This window comes from Sceloporus occidentalis, unplaced genomic scaffold (genome assembly GCF_023333645.1).
Source record: "Sceloporus occidentalis isolate IW3139 unplaced genomic scaffold, rSceOcc1.0.p SCAF_4, whole genome shotgun sequence".
Taxonomy (NCBI): Eukaryota; Metazoa; Chordata; class Lepidosauria; order Squamata; family Phrynosomatidae; genus Sceloporus; species Sceloporus occidentalis.
This window is the reverse complement of record NW_028316984.1, coordinates 83,546,404-83,562,763: the sequence shown is the minus strand read 5'-3', so window position 1 is coordinate 83,562,763 and position 16,360 is coordinate 83,546,404. Positions and strand designations below refer to the sequence as shown.

Here is a 16,360-nt window from a genome sequence, read left to right as displayed (position 1 = left end):
TGGTGCATCTTCCTCAGCCTTCATTCTCACGTCCCTCCTTTTCTCTCCCCCCTCCCCACTGCTCTGAAATAGCATCTGGGATAAGGGGTCATGAATATTTCACAAGGATAATTACCTGACCTGGAAAGACTGAGCCCACTGGAGTCTTGCTGGCAGATTTAATGGCACCTTCCTCCCCTTTCACTGCTCAGCATGACTCTTGCTGCTGCTTTGGCCTTCCCCTGCACCCCTGCCAATTAACCCTAGCTCCCCATAACCCAGTCACTCTCCCAGCCTAAATCTTGGCAGGCAGTCCATGCCAGTGCTCCAGCCTCACCCTCAACATCCCTTTGTTCAGTTCTCTTCACCTTTCTGCTTCTAAAATCTTTGGCAATAACCCTGCCAGTTGACTTAACCCTTAGTCCCCGCCTCAGCTCCTCAGTGAATAAGCCCATAGCATAGACACACCACCTCTTCCTGTTCACCCGCATACATACTGCACCTGTACTCTTCACATTTAACTCCGGCTAGTAGCAGAATTCCAGATGCTAAAAATAACCCACTCTTCTAGCTCTCACATCCTCTCTCTTATGTGAAGTTAAATTAAGAAAGCTGGGACTAGGAGGATACATGCTCTGCTTGCCGTTTCACCCCAAGTGCTGACAACCCCACCCTTTCCCTCATATTGAGAGTGAGAGAGCGCTTGAGAGAGCACACACCTCTCTAGAACACTCTCTGTCACAATTTAGAACCCCCAGGGTAATATTAAGCACCATAAAGCCAAGATTGCTGGTGCCAGCCACCAAATTTCACATTGTCCCTGAACACACATGCGCATACACACACCAGGGCTCTATTGAATTTTATTTTAGAAAGCTCAGGGATCTTTCCTATCTTTACAAAACATACTTTCAGCTCATTTTGAAAATGGAAAAACAACAATCAAATGATTGTAAGGAACAAAATACTTTCAGATTTGGGATGTCTTTCTGTTGCCAAAACATGATAAGGAGAAGGGGGGGAGGGTGAGAAAGCAATTTTTAGCATATTGCATATCAAAAAGACAGTTTTTGGCAAATAATTAGACGGATAAAGTGGCAAAATCTTCGCCCTGCCACCCACAAAAATATATCTGTGTAAGAAAAGCCAATGCAAAACATTCTCAATTTAACATGCCATATTAAGAACAATGTTCAATCCACTTGAATTACCAGTGACACATTATTTTCTTTAGAATGGGAATAGTCAACCTGTATAAATATTTGGGTATATGAGACACAAATATGAGCCTTGAACAAGAGGAAACAAAAACTCAGGAAGGAAATATTAGTAAATACTGGCATCTTCAACACCATGTGCCCAGTCTTCAACTGGCAAGGATCCCCCTTCTGTCCTTGAGAAGGGCATCTCCCAGGTGACCAGAAATAATACTTGGGTTGGTCTGAAAAACACACACCATCCCTTCAGCTCTGCTCCCATTCATCATTTCTGCAGAAACCCTTGTAGCAGGAGCAATGTGCCTCCCTCAGTGTTCAGATGTGCAACTCCCATAATCTCTTGCCACTGATTATGTTAACTAGATTTGATGGGAGCTACAATTCCAGCAACAATTTGCCTTGGAAGGACCTCCCCTCCTGATCTGCTCTCTCTTGTAGATGGTCTCACTCATGGTTGTGGTGGAAGGATGGCTTGTTGATTTTGCTGCTAAAACAGATTTGGGCTGACATCCTGTAGGTTAGTCCCAAATAGCTAGAATAGACCTATTGAACCATCTGTTGAATGTTGAGTCAAAGCATGGAGAAATCTAATAGATTCAATGGGTCTACAGTCCAGACTGAACAGAATTTAGGTCTTTGCGGCCTATAGCACTTCAAAGAGTAATATACTCATCACAGTCTAATCTATGTTTCCCAGACTAAAGTTCACTAACATCTGACCCCAGTATAAATCGGTTAAATTTTGAGATGTGATAAGGCCAACCCTAGTAGATTTCTTCCTAATTGTTGTTCTCCATCTAGACCTTGTACAGCTCCTATTCCCCCATGGACACTACTATCCTGCCCTGATGCTAGGTAATGGATTTTCCTCATGGCTACTGTGGGTCTGTTGAGTCTACAATAGCAACAAAAGGTTTTATTCCCCACCCTCCAACTCCAAAAGCCTCCACCACCTCGAGATCTGAGTGCAGATATTGCTGGTACCATCTCCATGAAATAAGGCCTTCAAGGAAGATTCTGTACAAGGAACAGGGCAGATTCAAGCACAGCAAAATCACTGGAATTCAAGTGTTTTATCTGTTGTCCAATTTTACTGTGTCAACATTTGTCTGAAAGGCAGCATATGAATATTGTTAAAAACTTATATTGAAGGCTAACAAGATAAAAGTATAGGCCGCATACATCGAAGCCTTAAAATTATATTTTGAACTAACTTGGTTTTGAAACTCTCACCGCTGTTCACTTGAGAACATTTTTCATTCATTTGAGCCAACTGGGTTTACACCTTTACATGGAAAACATGTGGCTGATGCATCCACACTGCAGAAATATCCAGATTGACACCAGTGTACCTGCCATGGCTGAATGCTATGGAATTTTGGGGACTGTAGTTTGTTGTGGCACCAGAGCTATCTGACAAAGAAAGCTAAAGCTCTCACAAAATCACAATTCCCAGAATTCCATAACATTCAGCCATGGCAGTTATAGTGATGTCAATCTGGATTATTTCTGCAGTGCAGATTCAGTCAATGGATCCTATGTCAGCATGGTAGTAAATTCCATCACAGGTTCAGGCTAGCTTTAAAAGAATTCTCCAAGTTTCTGAACCAATTTAGAACCAGATTTCAACACCTTGGACAGCTTCTTTTAACCCTAGATTAAACCCTGATTCACCATCCCATTCACACGAGAGCCACAAACCAGACTGCAAAAAACTCTTGTATCTCAAGAGGGAGCCAGGACTGATTGTGTTGCTCTGTCAAGTGCAGACTCTGTAGTAAATCCAACTTTTAAATAGCAGCCCAACATTTAAATAGCATGTATCCACAGCTTCAATCTCAGTAAAATCAGTTGCAATAAATGTCATTTTGAATAAGCCAAAAAACATGAATGACTTAAAACAGCAATCTAAAGGTGGTGGACTGAGGCTGCATCCACACTGCAGAAATAATCATTTGATACCATTTAACTGAGATGGCTTGGTACTATGGAATCCTGGGAGCTGTGGTTTGTTGTGGCACTTCTCTGACAGAGGGGGCTAAATGTCTCACAAAACTACAGTTCCCAGAATTCTACAGCATTGAGCCATGGCAGTTAAAGTGGTGTCAACCTGTATTATTTCTGCAGTGCGGATGCAGCCTGTTAGGAGCACGAACATGTAGAGAAGAATACAGCACCTCTGAATGGGAAAGCTAACTGTCTCAAGTTAGTTTCCTGATACACACAATGGGCTTTCCTAAGCAACATTTTTCTCTGAGTGATTATCTTTCTGTTCTGTTACTCATTTCCTCAAGTGACCAAGTTCACCAAGCTATACTTAAATAATTTAATTGTTGTCTAATCCACCATCATTGTCTTTTTATTTTCCAAAAAGGAAGAGTAATGGAAGCATCAAAAGAAAGACACACCCACAAAAATGATAAGGGCCAATTCACATGAGCTTGTTTACCTTCTTTTGCTACCAAAATGTTTTAATCAGACTTGGAAGAGGCCTCAAAGGTGATTATGTCCCCTGGTCCAGGAGATCTGCTGCTACAGCATCCCTGATATCTGGTCACCTAGCCTCTGCTTTAAAATGTTTAATGAAGAGACTCCACCACTTTCTGACATGGATAGATGGAAAAGCTGACCTGATCTAGTAAACACACTCTCACTGCCAGTGAAGACTAGCTTAACTAGTGGCACTTTGCACAGGGTTCCCATCGCCACAGCTGATCATATGAATTGGTCCCTTGGGGTTCCCACAAAATTAAAAATAAAACATAGCTGAATAAGGGCATGAGTTCCAAGAGAGGAGGGCCTCAATATTCCAATTTTATTTCTTTAGCTCTACAAGAGAACATTGTTTTCTTTCTTTTCACTTGAAGGATGCTATTGTACTGAATGATGCAGGCACTTGTGTGCATGGTAGGATCCTGTAGAAAGAATGAGGCCTGGAAAAACAGATCCCCAACCATTCCATAGTTCCGTAGCATGCACAGAAGAGATCCTTGTTTTCTCTTGGAGACAGACAACAGGGAAACCCCATCCCGATCCAATAAGCAATAAGATTTAAGGGACACCTGTAATAGGAGAGTTATGTAACACCCCTCCCCCCCAAACATAAAAAAAGAAAAAGGGGAGCCCTTGCCATAAGTCCATGAAAATATGACAGATACCACCCAGAAAGTGGTTCCAGTGTTAAGTCTCATAGTTGGCCAGGAAAGCAGCAACAATGGATCTAGTCTCCCTTCACTCTACAGTAGAGTGAAGGTAAATTGCTTTGGCCTCAGCTCAGTGCTTGGTGGGGAGAATCCATCCTGGCTTGGATCTCCCACAGTTCCCAAAGCCAGCTAGCAGACCAGCCACCTGCCATTGTCAAAACCAAGGAAGTCCCCACAGCATAAGTAGGCAGGGAAGGACAAGTGACAGGAAGTCAACCCTGACTGCTCCAGAGTCCAGAGAAGAACAGCCAGTTCCTGGGCACCCTTTCTTCAACTGGCCTCCTTCCTCATTGCCAAAGCCCCCCCAGTAGTCATCTTCTGTGGGGGGGTCATACTTAGGACTGCGGATGTCACTGGCCGGCACGTCCCTGTAGAAGGAGGAGGGATCAGCAGGGGGTGAACCCCCGAGGCCATAAAGGTGATTGGATGAGGTGTTAGGGTGTGGGTGCGGGTGGGGATGTGGGTGAGGTTGGGGAGGGGGGTGAGCCACTCCATTCTCCCACTCTGGCCTACAACCCCAGTCAAACCCCACCGGGTGGTGACTGACCAGAGGGCAGCCCTGAAAGACAGCCTCACTGAGATGACGCAAGTCACGCCCCTTGCGTTCAGCAGGGGATGAGCATATGACATCTGAGGTGGAGACTCGTGTGCGTCTAAACCAGGCCCAGAGGGAGCGGGCACGACAGTCACAAGCCCATGGATTATTGTTGAGGCGTAAGAACTCCAGGGAGGGCAAGTCTGAGAGGGTTTCCCCCGAGAGAGTTGTCAGGCTGTTGTTGAACAAGTACAGAATGGTGAGCTTGCCCAGGTCACGGAAGGCCCAAGTTGGAATGGCGTGCAGGCGGTTCCTGTGCAGCAACAGGCGGTCTAATCCAGACAGGCCCCGAAAGACATTCTCTGAGAGCTGCCAAATCTTGTTGCCATGCAAGAAAAGATGGCTCAGGTTAGCCAAGTCCACAAAAAGGTCGTCCTAAGAGATGGAGGAAGAAGAGAAAGCCATGAAAGAAGCTGCTGCCTTTGCAAAAATGATTGACCCTATACATTTGGCCCAGCTATCAGAGCCTAACATTCCTTGCTGCCTGATGTTCACTGCTCCCACCCTTGTGCTTGAGTGGATCTATTACCCGGATAGAAACTTAAAGCTTATTGACTCTTGCTCTGGCTGTCTTGCACCACAAGGAAGACACTTGCTCTCCTTCCCACCTACACACAACAAACTTTGTCCTCTCCCTACTAAGGATGTGGCCTGAAGCAATGAGCCATGATCTGTAAATCCATTTTTACTGCTGCAGGCCAGGCTGCAGTTTCCCCTCCTCTTAAGCCACAGTGCCCAGGGCCGGATAGGCATGTGGTTTTTAAGTGAGTCACTGGCAAAGCACTGAGCATCTGCCTTTCGGGAGAACCAGTATGTGGGGAAAGGCTGAGCGCCACACTGCTTCTTCACCCATCTTCAGAGATGGGGGGTTCATTTTACTCTCTCCCCAGAGTTTACATGCTCAGCCTTCGATCTGGAGAGGCATTGTCAACAGTCATTCTCCCCACCCCACACAGCCCTGCTTTGCCAAGTGCAATAATTTCTTTCCCAATCCATCCACAAGGTTCACTCAAGATTCACAAGCCATATTTCTTGTACCAGGTTCCACTGGGCAGTTTTTTCCATGCTCCCATGCCCTCCTTTCCTTCCCAGGCTAACCAGCTGTGACCGGATGTTACCACACTAGGAGCCCTGGTGGTGCAGTGGTTAAATGCCAGTACAGCAGCCACTCACCCGCAGTCACAGGGTTGTGAGTTTGATACCACTGGGTCAACTCAGCCTGGCATCCTTCCAAGGTCACTAAAATATGTACCTAGTTTGTTGGGGGGTAATTAGCTTACACATTATAAACTGCTTAGGGAGTGCTTAAGTGCACTGAGAAGAGGTATAGAAATGTACTTGCTATTGCTATATTAGAGGTGCAGCAAATCCACTCTGGGGTTTATCCAAGACTTTAAAGAGATTTCCAAAGTGCTGACCACTAGCCCCATGACAGTTTTATTATTATTCTGCTCTGGAATAAAACCTATAGTAGATTCATCACACTTCTAACAAAGAAGCCATCAGCTACCACTCCCCTCCTTCATGTCACAGCTACAAATACATTTTTCTGTAAAGGCAAAATTAAAAGTATCCTTTTCCCACATGCTGCAGACTCCTAAAGATTGAAAGGATTCTATGCAGACAACCACCAGAAGAGAAGGTCATCCCACCCACACTATCCACCTGGGAACCAGTTCCTCTAAGGGGCCAGAGAACAGCCTGAGTTCCCCACTAAATTTGAACTGGTCATTCACTTACCTGCAGACAAAGCAAGTTGTTTTCCTGAAGATAGAGGTATTGGAGGCTGAAGAGATTGCGGAAGATAGTGGTTGGAAGGCTGCTCAGCTGACAGCGGTAAAGGTGCAGAGACTGCAGCCGTTCCAGTCCACGGAAAGTATCCGGGTCAAGAGTGCGCAAATTGCGGTTGTCCCCCAAGTCCAACTCCTCGAGAGCCTGGAGGTGGCGGAAGGTGCCGGGCTGGATAGAGGAGATGTTGTTGGAGTAGAGCCACAGGGTGATAAGGCTGGGCCCAAACATTCCAGGCCGTAGGATCCCAATTAGATTGTTTTGCAGGAAGAGGCGCTGGGCATTGGGTGGCAGCACCCGTGGCACAGAGGAGAAGTTATTGGCCTGGCAGCTGACTGTGGGTGGAGAAAAATAGCAGGTGCAAAGCATTGGACACGTGGGCGCTCCCAGGGGCAAAGCCAACAGGAGCAGGAATGTGGGAGCCAAGCCTGGAAAAGAAGAACAAGTAGTCAACTACTTCATGAACTGAACAAGGGAGATTCTAACAGTGGCCAACCCCACCCCACCCCCATTCAGATATTACATGGGCTATTTTGAGACATCTGTATTATCGCCCAAACCACTAGGTGACAGTGCTCCTCTTTCGTATACCCCACTAAACCCACACCCCATATGTTCTAAATGTTTTTGAAAGGCAAAGCTTTCAATTAAACAGACATATTAAAAAGATGAAGCCAAGACAGATAATTTTGGTTTTTTAAAAGATCCTTTGCTAGCTACATCTCCCAGCTCTTATCTTTATTTTTTAAGGACTGTTTATTTCCATTTAAATAAAAGAAAGCCAAAAAGACTCCCACTCCTCAAGAGCAGAAACAGCCCTGAATCGTGAGATTCACAAAGTCACCAAGAGTTGGCAACCCTGCCAACAAATAATCCCACATGAGAAGGCATGCATGTGTGCACGCTTTCCTCGGCAAGCAGGGCACATAACTTTCACCATGCGCCTATGCGCACAGATGGTCTCACGTGAGCACTCCTATGTACGCGTGTATAGTTCCCAACCTCTGTATGCATGTGCGTAGGCAGTGTGACGTGGTAAACGAGTAACACAAGCTGCTGATGCTGCTTCAATAGTTCACACCACCTCCACTCAGGCCCTATGCTGCCTTCCCACTCCCTTCAAGCTCCATTGGGCTCTTGAGGAAAGCTGTGCAAACACACAGGAGTCCTACAAGAAGCCTCACCCACAGCCAGTGGGTTCTACCAGTTCCACAGTTGTCTCAGAGCACAAAATGGTAGCCCCCAGGTTCCCTCAGCAAGGCAGCCATGACACTCCCCTTACTTCAATCCTGGCATGCTCACTACTGGGCAGAGGTCTCACATGAAGTATACTGGGAGGAGTGGGGGAGAAATGAAACTCCTTTTGGGCTATGGCACTATGAGCTGTGATTCCCCAAGCAGCACAGAATTGCCTGACTTTTCCTTCTCGAATTGGATGCCATGACCCTTCCCACTTTCTGCTGGAATGGAAGACAGGGAGAGGGAATGTTTTAAAGTGAGATTCGCTCCACAGGTCAGCTGCCTCAATCTGTGGCCTTCAAAAACTGCTCTCCACAGCACGTCCCTGCCTTTGCCAGCCGGAATCTTCTGCAATGACCCAGTTAGATGAGGGAACGAGGGATCCCTCTGTCAGCAAAGGCAAGAGGGTGGGCAAGGCTGAATGACCACTACTTGGTGTGTGGATGTGGGGACAAAAGGCATCCTGTTGGTTGGAAATGGCTGCCAAGGTAAGATGTTGCTGCCTCATAATCTGATGCAGGGCCCCACTTCCCCCACTGTAGATTGAGATGAAAATCTGGTTCCACATTCACACCCCACACCTTGTCTCACAATCCACTACAAGAAAATTGGGATGAAAATCTGGTCCTACGCTCACGCCCCACACCTTCTCGTGCAGCCCACTGTAGCGCCCCATTTCCTGTACTGAATATTGGGATGCAAATCTGGTGCCACACTTGCACTCCACACCCTGCTATTAAACCATCTTCCTCAGCCGATCCCCATAAGCCTGGGGCGGGGCGGAAGGGAAGCCTGTGTGGCTTGCAGCAAATAGCCATTTCCTCCAACAGAAGTCAGGTCAGCCCTACCTCAAGGGACAAGAGGGAAGAAACCATTCTCATGAGCGGAGGGTGTGGGGTGGAAGGAGGGAGGGACGGATGGAGGGAGGGAGAGAAGGGCGCTGCAGCTGCTAATGTTGCCTGCCTCTGTCTCTGGACTCTTCTCTGGTGCGGTGGAACGGCTGTAACCCAAGGAGTCTCATCCATAATTCAGGCCTGTGGCTTTTGCTGGAGCATGGGCAGAGAAAGGGGAGGGGAAGGGATTGGAAGCTTCTCATCTCTCCCCATAAAAGCCCTCTGGCCTTTCTGCATTGTCTTGGGGGTGGGGAGCTTTCAGGCAAGTTATAGACATTGCTGACCTCCCTACTCAGAAACTCGCACATATTCACTTTTTTCCTGTCTCTGTTTCTCTCTCACACACACACATTTCCAGGGGAGCTCCTGGGGTGACTTTCACACTCATCTCATACCCAGCACTGTTCTCCAATAAATCCAGGGATTACCCATTCCCATTTATTTTTCGAGTTCTTCCTCCCTCTCTGTGCTTCCGCCATCCTAAATTCTAATTGTCACACAGCAAAGGGGAGGGAGGGAGGCTTTACTGGATTTTCTCAGCAAAGGCAAGAAAGGTCTCATTCATAATTTCCAAGTGCAAAAATTCAAACTCAAACAAACCAAATTTGACTTTTGCCCCTCTGTTCCTAATGCACAGTGCTGGAGTTGCCCTTGTTCTCAGTTTTCAACGTGCAACATCTGTAATCCCCACCCAAGACCAGACTCATATGTGTGTGTGTTTGCGTGTGTGTGTCCATGTGTTAGTTAAGGCATTTTCTTCCTCAATGTGCCTCTTCAGAGATTAAAACCCTTGATCCTTCCCTCAGAAGGAAATTTCACTGAATGTTCATTAACCTTGTGAGAGAATTCTAGCTTGTACTCCTATTAGTACAAGTCCCTCTGTGTCCTATACCCCAGCTTTTAACCAGATTTCTATGATGAATTACCACTCCCTTGGGAAAGTGCAGCAACAACTCATTCCATGAAAAAGAGAGGGAGGGAAATGGTGGTGGGGTGGAGAGTTGCAACAGAAGCCCAAAGCAGGTAGGTTGTCTTTGGCAATGGAAGTGGGTGCAGCTCACCTCCTCTCCCCCAAACACCTTCCCTCCACTCCAGGTCTTCAGCATCCAAGGGCTACACACCTGAATACCTCTTCTTCAGTTTTATAGGAAGCAAACAGACAGTCAAGGGTTGGAGAGCTTACTCAGGGCAGATGAATGGAGGTGTGGGAAGGAGTCAGCTTTGGTGGCAGGAGAGGGAAACTGCTAGGGATCACCTTAGGGGGAAGAAAGGAAGCTATTAGAGGTTGTGGGGAGGGAGATTTCTAGGGGTCATCTTTCCTCAACTAGGCACTACAGGGCAACTCAAGTCCACAAGTGGCCTACCTTCTAATCTGGGATGGTGGCCTCGCCAAATGTTTGGAAAATTAGTAGCTACTAGCCCAAGCTTTTATGCCCATTGTTTTTGCACCTAAACAGACTGCTTTTATAACCCAAAGAGTGGGGGGGGGGAATCACCAAGTGGAGAGGTTTGATAAACCAGTGGGGAGACAAGCAAATAACTCTTTTCAGTCCCTATGAAAATACTTTTCCTCTGGCTTTTTATGGTCAACAACTGTTTTCTTGTCCAGGCTCACATTTCACACTTCCAGCTCATGAGGAACAACACTACTGAATAGAAAGGAGCAAGGGGAAGAAAGCACACACACACACACACACGCACACACACACAGGCTACCTTGCTTTCAAGCAAAGAATTTGTCAAAAGGCCAGAGCTTGATATGGACTACAAAAACAGCAAGGGAGACAGCCTTCCATCCCTGCTCCCTCATGTTATCCATCCTGGGTTAGAAGAGGTCTGTATGAATCTTTCGCCATCAGCAGTTGCTTTTACCTTTCTCTGCCAGAACAATTTAGGATCCATCTTCAAAAAGTGAACCAATTTAAAGGGCTTCAATTTTTTCTTTTTTAAAAAATTGCTTTGTTGCCATTCCTTAGTAACCCAGCTTGTGAACTCATCATCCCAGCACTCTCTCCTCTTTCCCCAGAAAACTGCCAGGTCCGGGTGTGGAGAAAAGCACTGTGGGTGAGTCACTGATGAGAATTTCCCCCCAATTCCAACACAAGAGCCTTGTTCTACCTCAAAGGAATAATGTTCTTGCTACTGCACCCAGGTTGCCTTACCTCCATCCTGATCCCACAGCCTTTCTGTGGACTTTATACTGTCACCAAGGGCAACATTGGCACGGCCGCCAGCCCTCCTGAGGGGTCCCATTTGACTCTCCAGTTACCAAACCATGTGCAAAACCATGCTGCAGAAGGAGCGAGAACAGGCCACCTCGGAAGGCTCACATCAGTGGCTTCAAATGAGTCTGAATCTAATTGCCAGCCAGGGCTTTATAGATCTCTTTTTTCTCTCAAGTGCTCTTTTCAAGATTGCCTGGAACGGGTTTCTCATTGTCCTGGTCAGAGATAGATCCTTGTAATTGGCCACACAGCTGTTCCAAGCCTGCATGTGCCAACGTTTATAGCCACTTTCCCCAGCCCTAATGCTCTCCAGATGTATTGGAAGACAGTCGGCACCGTTACATACACACACACACACATATATATATTCTAGTTGAAGTTGTAGTCCCACACTTCTTGAAGGGTTAGGGAAGTATGGTTTTCCAAACCTGTACAGAGGGTCCACCTGGGGAAAGAAATCCATTGGCGAAGCTGGGTTGCAGGCTGCGGCAGAAAGGGCTATGGTGATCCCAAGGCACCACCTCGAAGCCCACATGGGAGTTAAAAGAGAAGCCCCAGCTCCATGGCAGGGCAGGCTGGGAGGTGAAGAAGGCAAACACCCCCAGGAGGGGCCAAGAGGGAGCAGGCCCTGACGTGGCTGCTGACGTGGGAGGCAAGCCAAACCAAGCCCCAACGCCTCTTTCGTCCATAATTTAACACCCCCAAAATAAGCAGCTGCTTCTTGTTGCATAACCCATTGGGGGCCAGGGCTATAAATGGCAACAAGCAGAGCAGAAAGGCAGGCCTCCAAAGTCCACCCAAAGCACTGGGGCTACAGCGATGGCCATAGGCCTGGCTTTTGCCCCAGCGCCTGGACTCCAAGCCAAGGAGGCCTCAGGCGGTCCAGCTGCCCGCCCTGTCTGTTGCCCCGCCATTCCTCAGCTCTGGGACCAAGTGGGCATCCTCTGTCCCTTCAAGGATTCAGCCCTGCCCCACTGCTCCCTCCAGATAAGCCTCCTGCCTCCTCCCCAGGGTCCAGAGCATCCCCTCCAAGGGCAGCAGCCTTGCCCCGTTGGTTCCCGTCGGAGGCAGGAGGCCATTCCAACCAGCTTCTTCTTTTTCTTCCCCCCTTTTCCTGCTCCCCAGGGTCCCGTCGGGGTTACAGGAGCTGAACTTTCTTCCAACTTTGGGAAGAAGGCCTTTCACCCCTGGGCTAAAGAGAAAGGAAGGAAGGAAGAGGGAGAGGGAGAGGGAGAGAGAGAGAGCTCACCTAGGCTGCACCCACACTGCAGAAATACTCCGGTTTGACATTGCTTTGGCTCAGTGCTATGGAATTCTGGGAATTGGAGTATGCTGTGGGGCCCTGAGCTCCGCTCCGCTCCGGGCCCACAACAAACTCCAATTCCCAGAATTCCATTGCACTGAGCCAAAGCGGTGTCAAACCGGAGTATTTCTGCAGTGTGGATGCAACCCTAGAGGGGAAAAATTGATTGATTCCTTTGGGCAAGGATGCCCCCTAGGTATTCTCCCTCTCCCTTTTGGGGGTGGCGTGATGGAGGCCCTCCAAAAAAGACTCGCACTGCCCAAAGCGGGTCGATTCCGCCGCAATGGAGGGCCCTCGTCCGCACATCGTCTCCGCGGTACTCTGGATTCCTATGGACCCTGAGCCCTTTCCCATCCCCGCCGAAACCAGACGGAGGGAAAGGGGGGGGGGGGAGAGAGAGCAAGCAACGTCGGGATGCAACACCGAAAACCCCGAAGGGAGAGAAGAGTCCCTGGAGCGCTCCGTCGGGTGGGCGCGCCTTTCCTGGGTGTCCAGCTCAAGGTCGCTGAGGAGCCGGGAGGGAAAGGCAGCCGCGGGCTCCAGGAGGAGGGATGGGGGTCCTGTCCCAGGGGGCCCTTCCCTTTCAGGGCCCAGGACCCGCCGGACCCCCGCCTGGCCCCCCTCCTCCCGCCGGCCCCCCTCCCCGTCCCTCCTCCCCTTCCCCGCCGAGGGGCTCCGCTTACCGTCCAGGGCGGCTCCCAGGCGGAGCAGCATGGTGCCAGGAGCGGGAGGAGGGGGCTGCAGCACAGAAGAGCCCCCAGTCCTAAGGCCGGGAGAGGCAGGGGCCCATGGGGGGGTCCCTCGGGGAGTCGGGGGCTCAGGGCCCCCCAGCCGCCTTCCCGGAGCCTGGCTGCAGCATCCCGGGGCTCGGCCAGGGACCCTCCGTCCCCGCTCCGCCCGCCAAGCGCTCCCCGGCCAAAGGGAGGCGGGCGCCCGCGCGGAGGGGCCTTTTTCCCGGGAAGGCAGGCAGGCAGGGGAGGGGCCTACCGGCAGACACGCCCACTGCCACGCCCTCCAGGCCACGCCCCCGGCCAGCCTCGCCTCCGGAGCCGGACAGCCCCCGCTCAGGAAGAGCCCTCGAGCCCCAGAGCGAGGGAGGGCTGCCGCCGCCGCCGCCGGGCCCCGCTCTCCTCCTCTTGCGTTCCCAGGCAGCCCTTTCCCCTCAGTCCAAGGGTCCTCCTTTTCCGGCACCCGTCCTGCATCCTTTTCCAGGACCCATCTTCCATTCCGAACTTCCTCCTTTTCCAGCCACCCCCTTTCCTCCATTCCAAGCGTCCTCCTTTTCCAGCCCCCGTCCTCCACTCCAAGGCGCCTCCTCTCCCACGACCCGTCCTCCATTTTCATCCTCCTCCTTTCCCCGGACCCGTCCTCCAGCCCGACCTTCCTGTCCGGGAGGAATTCCCTCCACCTCCTCCATCTGGAGCCAGACTAAGACGGAGCAGGGCTTTCTCTTGCGAGGAGCTCGCTCTCGTCCTCCCTTTTAGTTCCTGGAGCGTCCTCCATTTGGCGGGGCCTTGGCCTCCTTGGCGGGAGGACACACCCAGACCCCCTGGTGGCAGGGCTGGGAAAGGACAGCCCTTGCCCCCCCCGCCGCCCTCCGTGCCTACTCCGGGTTTCTTATTCCGGATTAAATCCGGATCTCGAGGGAGCCGTCCCTTTGGAAGGAGTCCGTAGCGTCGAAGAAGCTGCAAAATCTGGGAGGGAGGCTGAGTGGACTGGAGAGCGGGGCTCGAATCCCAGTCCAGCTCCAGAAACCCCCTGGGTGTCCTTGGGCAGGTCACACTCTCTCAGCCTCCTCAGGCAAAGCCCTCTCTGACGAAAATTTGCCAAGAATAAGCAATCGGAGAGGGTCCCGGAAACGAAGGCCGGGGTCCGATTGCATGGCCTTTGGGAGCCTCTGGGAGAATGGGTTCACTCTGCCGGGGCGAGGGAGGCGGTGGAAGGGCGGAGGGAGAGAAGGAAGCGACTGAGGCTGCATCCGCACGGCAGAAATAACCCGGTTTCACCCCGCTTTAACTGCCGTGGCGCCAGGCTAGGGAATTCTAGGAATTGCAGCTTGTTGCCAGAAGTCGGAAAGTTTTGCAGTTTGTTCCCAGGAGTCGAAAAGCGGAGCTCTGGTGCCACAACAAACTCTATTGGGAAGCATGGAGCCATGGCAGTTAAAGCGGGGTCAACCCGGAATATTTCTGCAGTGTGGATGTGTGACTACCACGGAGGATCAATGCTCCATTCCTCCAGCCCTCTAGCGTTGGACTGTCGGGCTTCGCGGGAACATCGGACAGGAGCCAAATGGATGGTGGAAAAGCTGTCCTTTTTTGGAGGGGGGGTTAAATTAAATTTAACTCCCATTTCTTGCAAGCTTTTGCTATTAAAGAACCCCCTCATCCATCACAGGCACAGGCTGCCGTTTCCTACACAGCAGGGTTATTGTGAGGATAATAGGAGCCATGCCTTTCATAGAATTCCGAAAGAGGAACTTTCTCAAACTCTGGCCCTTGGTTTGTTGCCGTTGTGTGCCTTCAAGACTCTGGAGACCAGAATCCCAAGACATAGCCGTGTTAGTCTGGGAAATCAGTATGGAAAGAGATCTTGCAGCACCTTTGAGACTAGCTGAAAGAGAAAAGTTGCTGCCGGTGCCAACTTCTTCCTTTCAGTTAGGAGATCACTGCACTACACTCTTATGGCGCTGCTATTCCAGTTTAGGGAGGAGCATTTAGACTTCTCAGCCAGAGAGAGCTCTTAGGCATCACTGAACTACGAACCCCAGAATGCCACAGGAGGCAGCCAGAGCAGTCACGGTGGAATAGCGGCGCTATAGGAGTGTCACAAAGGTGTTACAAAATCTTTTCACATGAATTTGCACCACAAGATCTCTGGAATACAGGGTTCGATTTCCAACTCGGCCACCGAAACCCATTGGGTGACTTTGGGCAAGTCACACTCTCTCAGCCTCGGGGCAATCCTCCTCTGAACAAATCCTGCCAAGAAAACCCCGGGACAGGTTCGCTGTAAGTCGGAAACGAACTGAAGGCACACAGCAACAACTCTCTCACCTAAATTTCTTGGCATGATTTGTTCAGAGGGTGGTGGTGCTTTGCCTTTGCCTTTGCCTTCCTCTGCGGCTGAGAGAGAGTGACTCGCCCATGGAAACGCATGGGGGACTTTGGGCAAGTCGCTCTTTCCACCTTCTGTCCAGGAGGGATGCCAAAAGGTCCTCCATTTTGAAGCCTAAGAAGCATGGATTGACATTTCTAGGAGCGTTTTGAGCTTCTCTTGGATCCTGTCCCTTCATTTAGCAATGCCTCTCCTTTTCCAGGACATTTCAACCTTCTGTCCTGGAAGAATCCCCAAATGTCCTCCATTTGGAGCCTGACTCAGAAGCACGAATTGATATGTCTATGAGTGTTTCTAGCTCTGATTTGGTCACGGCCTCCATTTGTCTGGGAGCTCCTCCATTTCCCGGTGCCTTGTCCTCCTTTGGGGTGGTCACCCTGCCCTCTCTTAGCCTCACTGGAGGACAGTCACAAAGTTGCAAATGTCTTGAAGGCAGACAAACCACCACTAGCCGAAGATCCCACCCAGAGGGCCAAAGGTCCTCCACCTCGTCCTACAATTTACAACTATTTGGAGGGCCAATCCTTGGGACGGAGTCATTGGAAGAAGGGAGAGAAACTGCCACAAGGAGAAGCCCAAGTCAAAGGGGTCCAAAGGAACCCACTTCGAGTTTTGATCCTTTTTTAAAAAAGAAATCTGAAACGAGGGGGAAAGAACTGCAAACGGAATTTAACTCAGTGAGCCGCCTTGGGTCCCTTTCTTGGAGAAAGGCGGCATAAAAACGAAATGAAAATAGAGCTGCAGCCTCCTTTCAGTCACTTTTCGGAATAAGGTCAGGCTTGCGCATCCTCAACATCAAGAATC

At 49.9% G+C, this 16,360-nt stretch overlaps 1 protein-coding gene across 1 annotated transcript; it reads right to left on the bottom strand.

Annotated features, from left to right (window-relative positions):
- Positions 1-3,989: 3,989 nt before the first annotated feature.
- On the bottom strand, positions 3,990-13,422 carry RTN4RL2 (reticulon 4 receptor like 2). Its single transcript, XM_089520611.1, has 3 exons — positions 13,126-13,422; positions 6,735-7,210; positions 3,990-5,369 (listed from the first exon to the last, which is right to left on the bottom strand). Exons 1-3 carry the CDS (start codon positions 13,154-13,156, stop codon positions 4,554-4,556), a joined length of 1,323 nt encoding a protein of 440 aa, XP_089376737.1. The 5' UTR covers positions 13,157-13,422; the 3' UTR covers positions 3,990-4,553.
- Positions 13,423-16,360: the final 2,938 nt, after the last annotated feature.

What these genes read in the sequence shown, in the direction of transcription:
- RTN4RL2 (XM_089520611.1), bottom strand. Translation starts at nt 13,156, where the DNA reads ATGCTGCTCCGCCTGGGAGCCGCCCTGGACG. An exon ending in CCTGGGAGCCGCCCTGGACG is followed by an intron (nt 7,211 to 13,125) that starts GTAAGCGGAGCC and finishes CTTCTTTTCCAG; the next exon opens with GCTTGGCTCCCACATTCCTG. An exon ending in ACAACTTGCTTTGTCTGCAG is followed by an intron (nt 5,370 to 6,734) that starts GTAAGTGAATGA and finishes TCCATCTCTTAG; the next exon opens with GACGACCTTTTTGTGGACTT.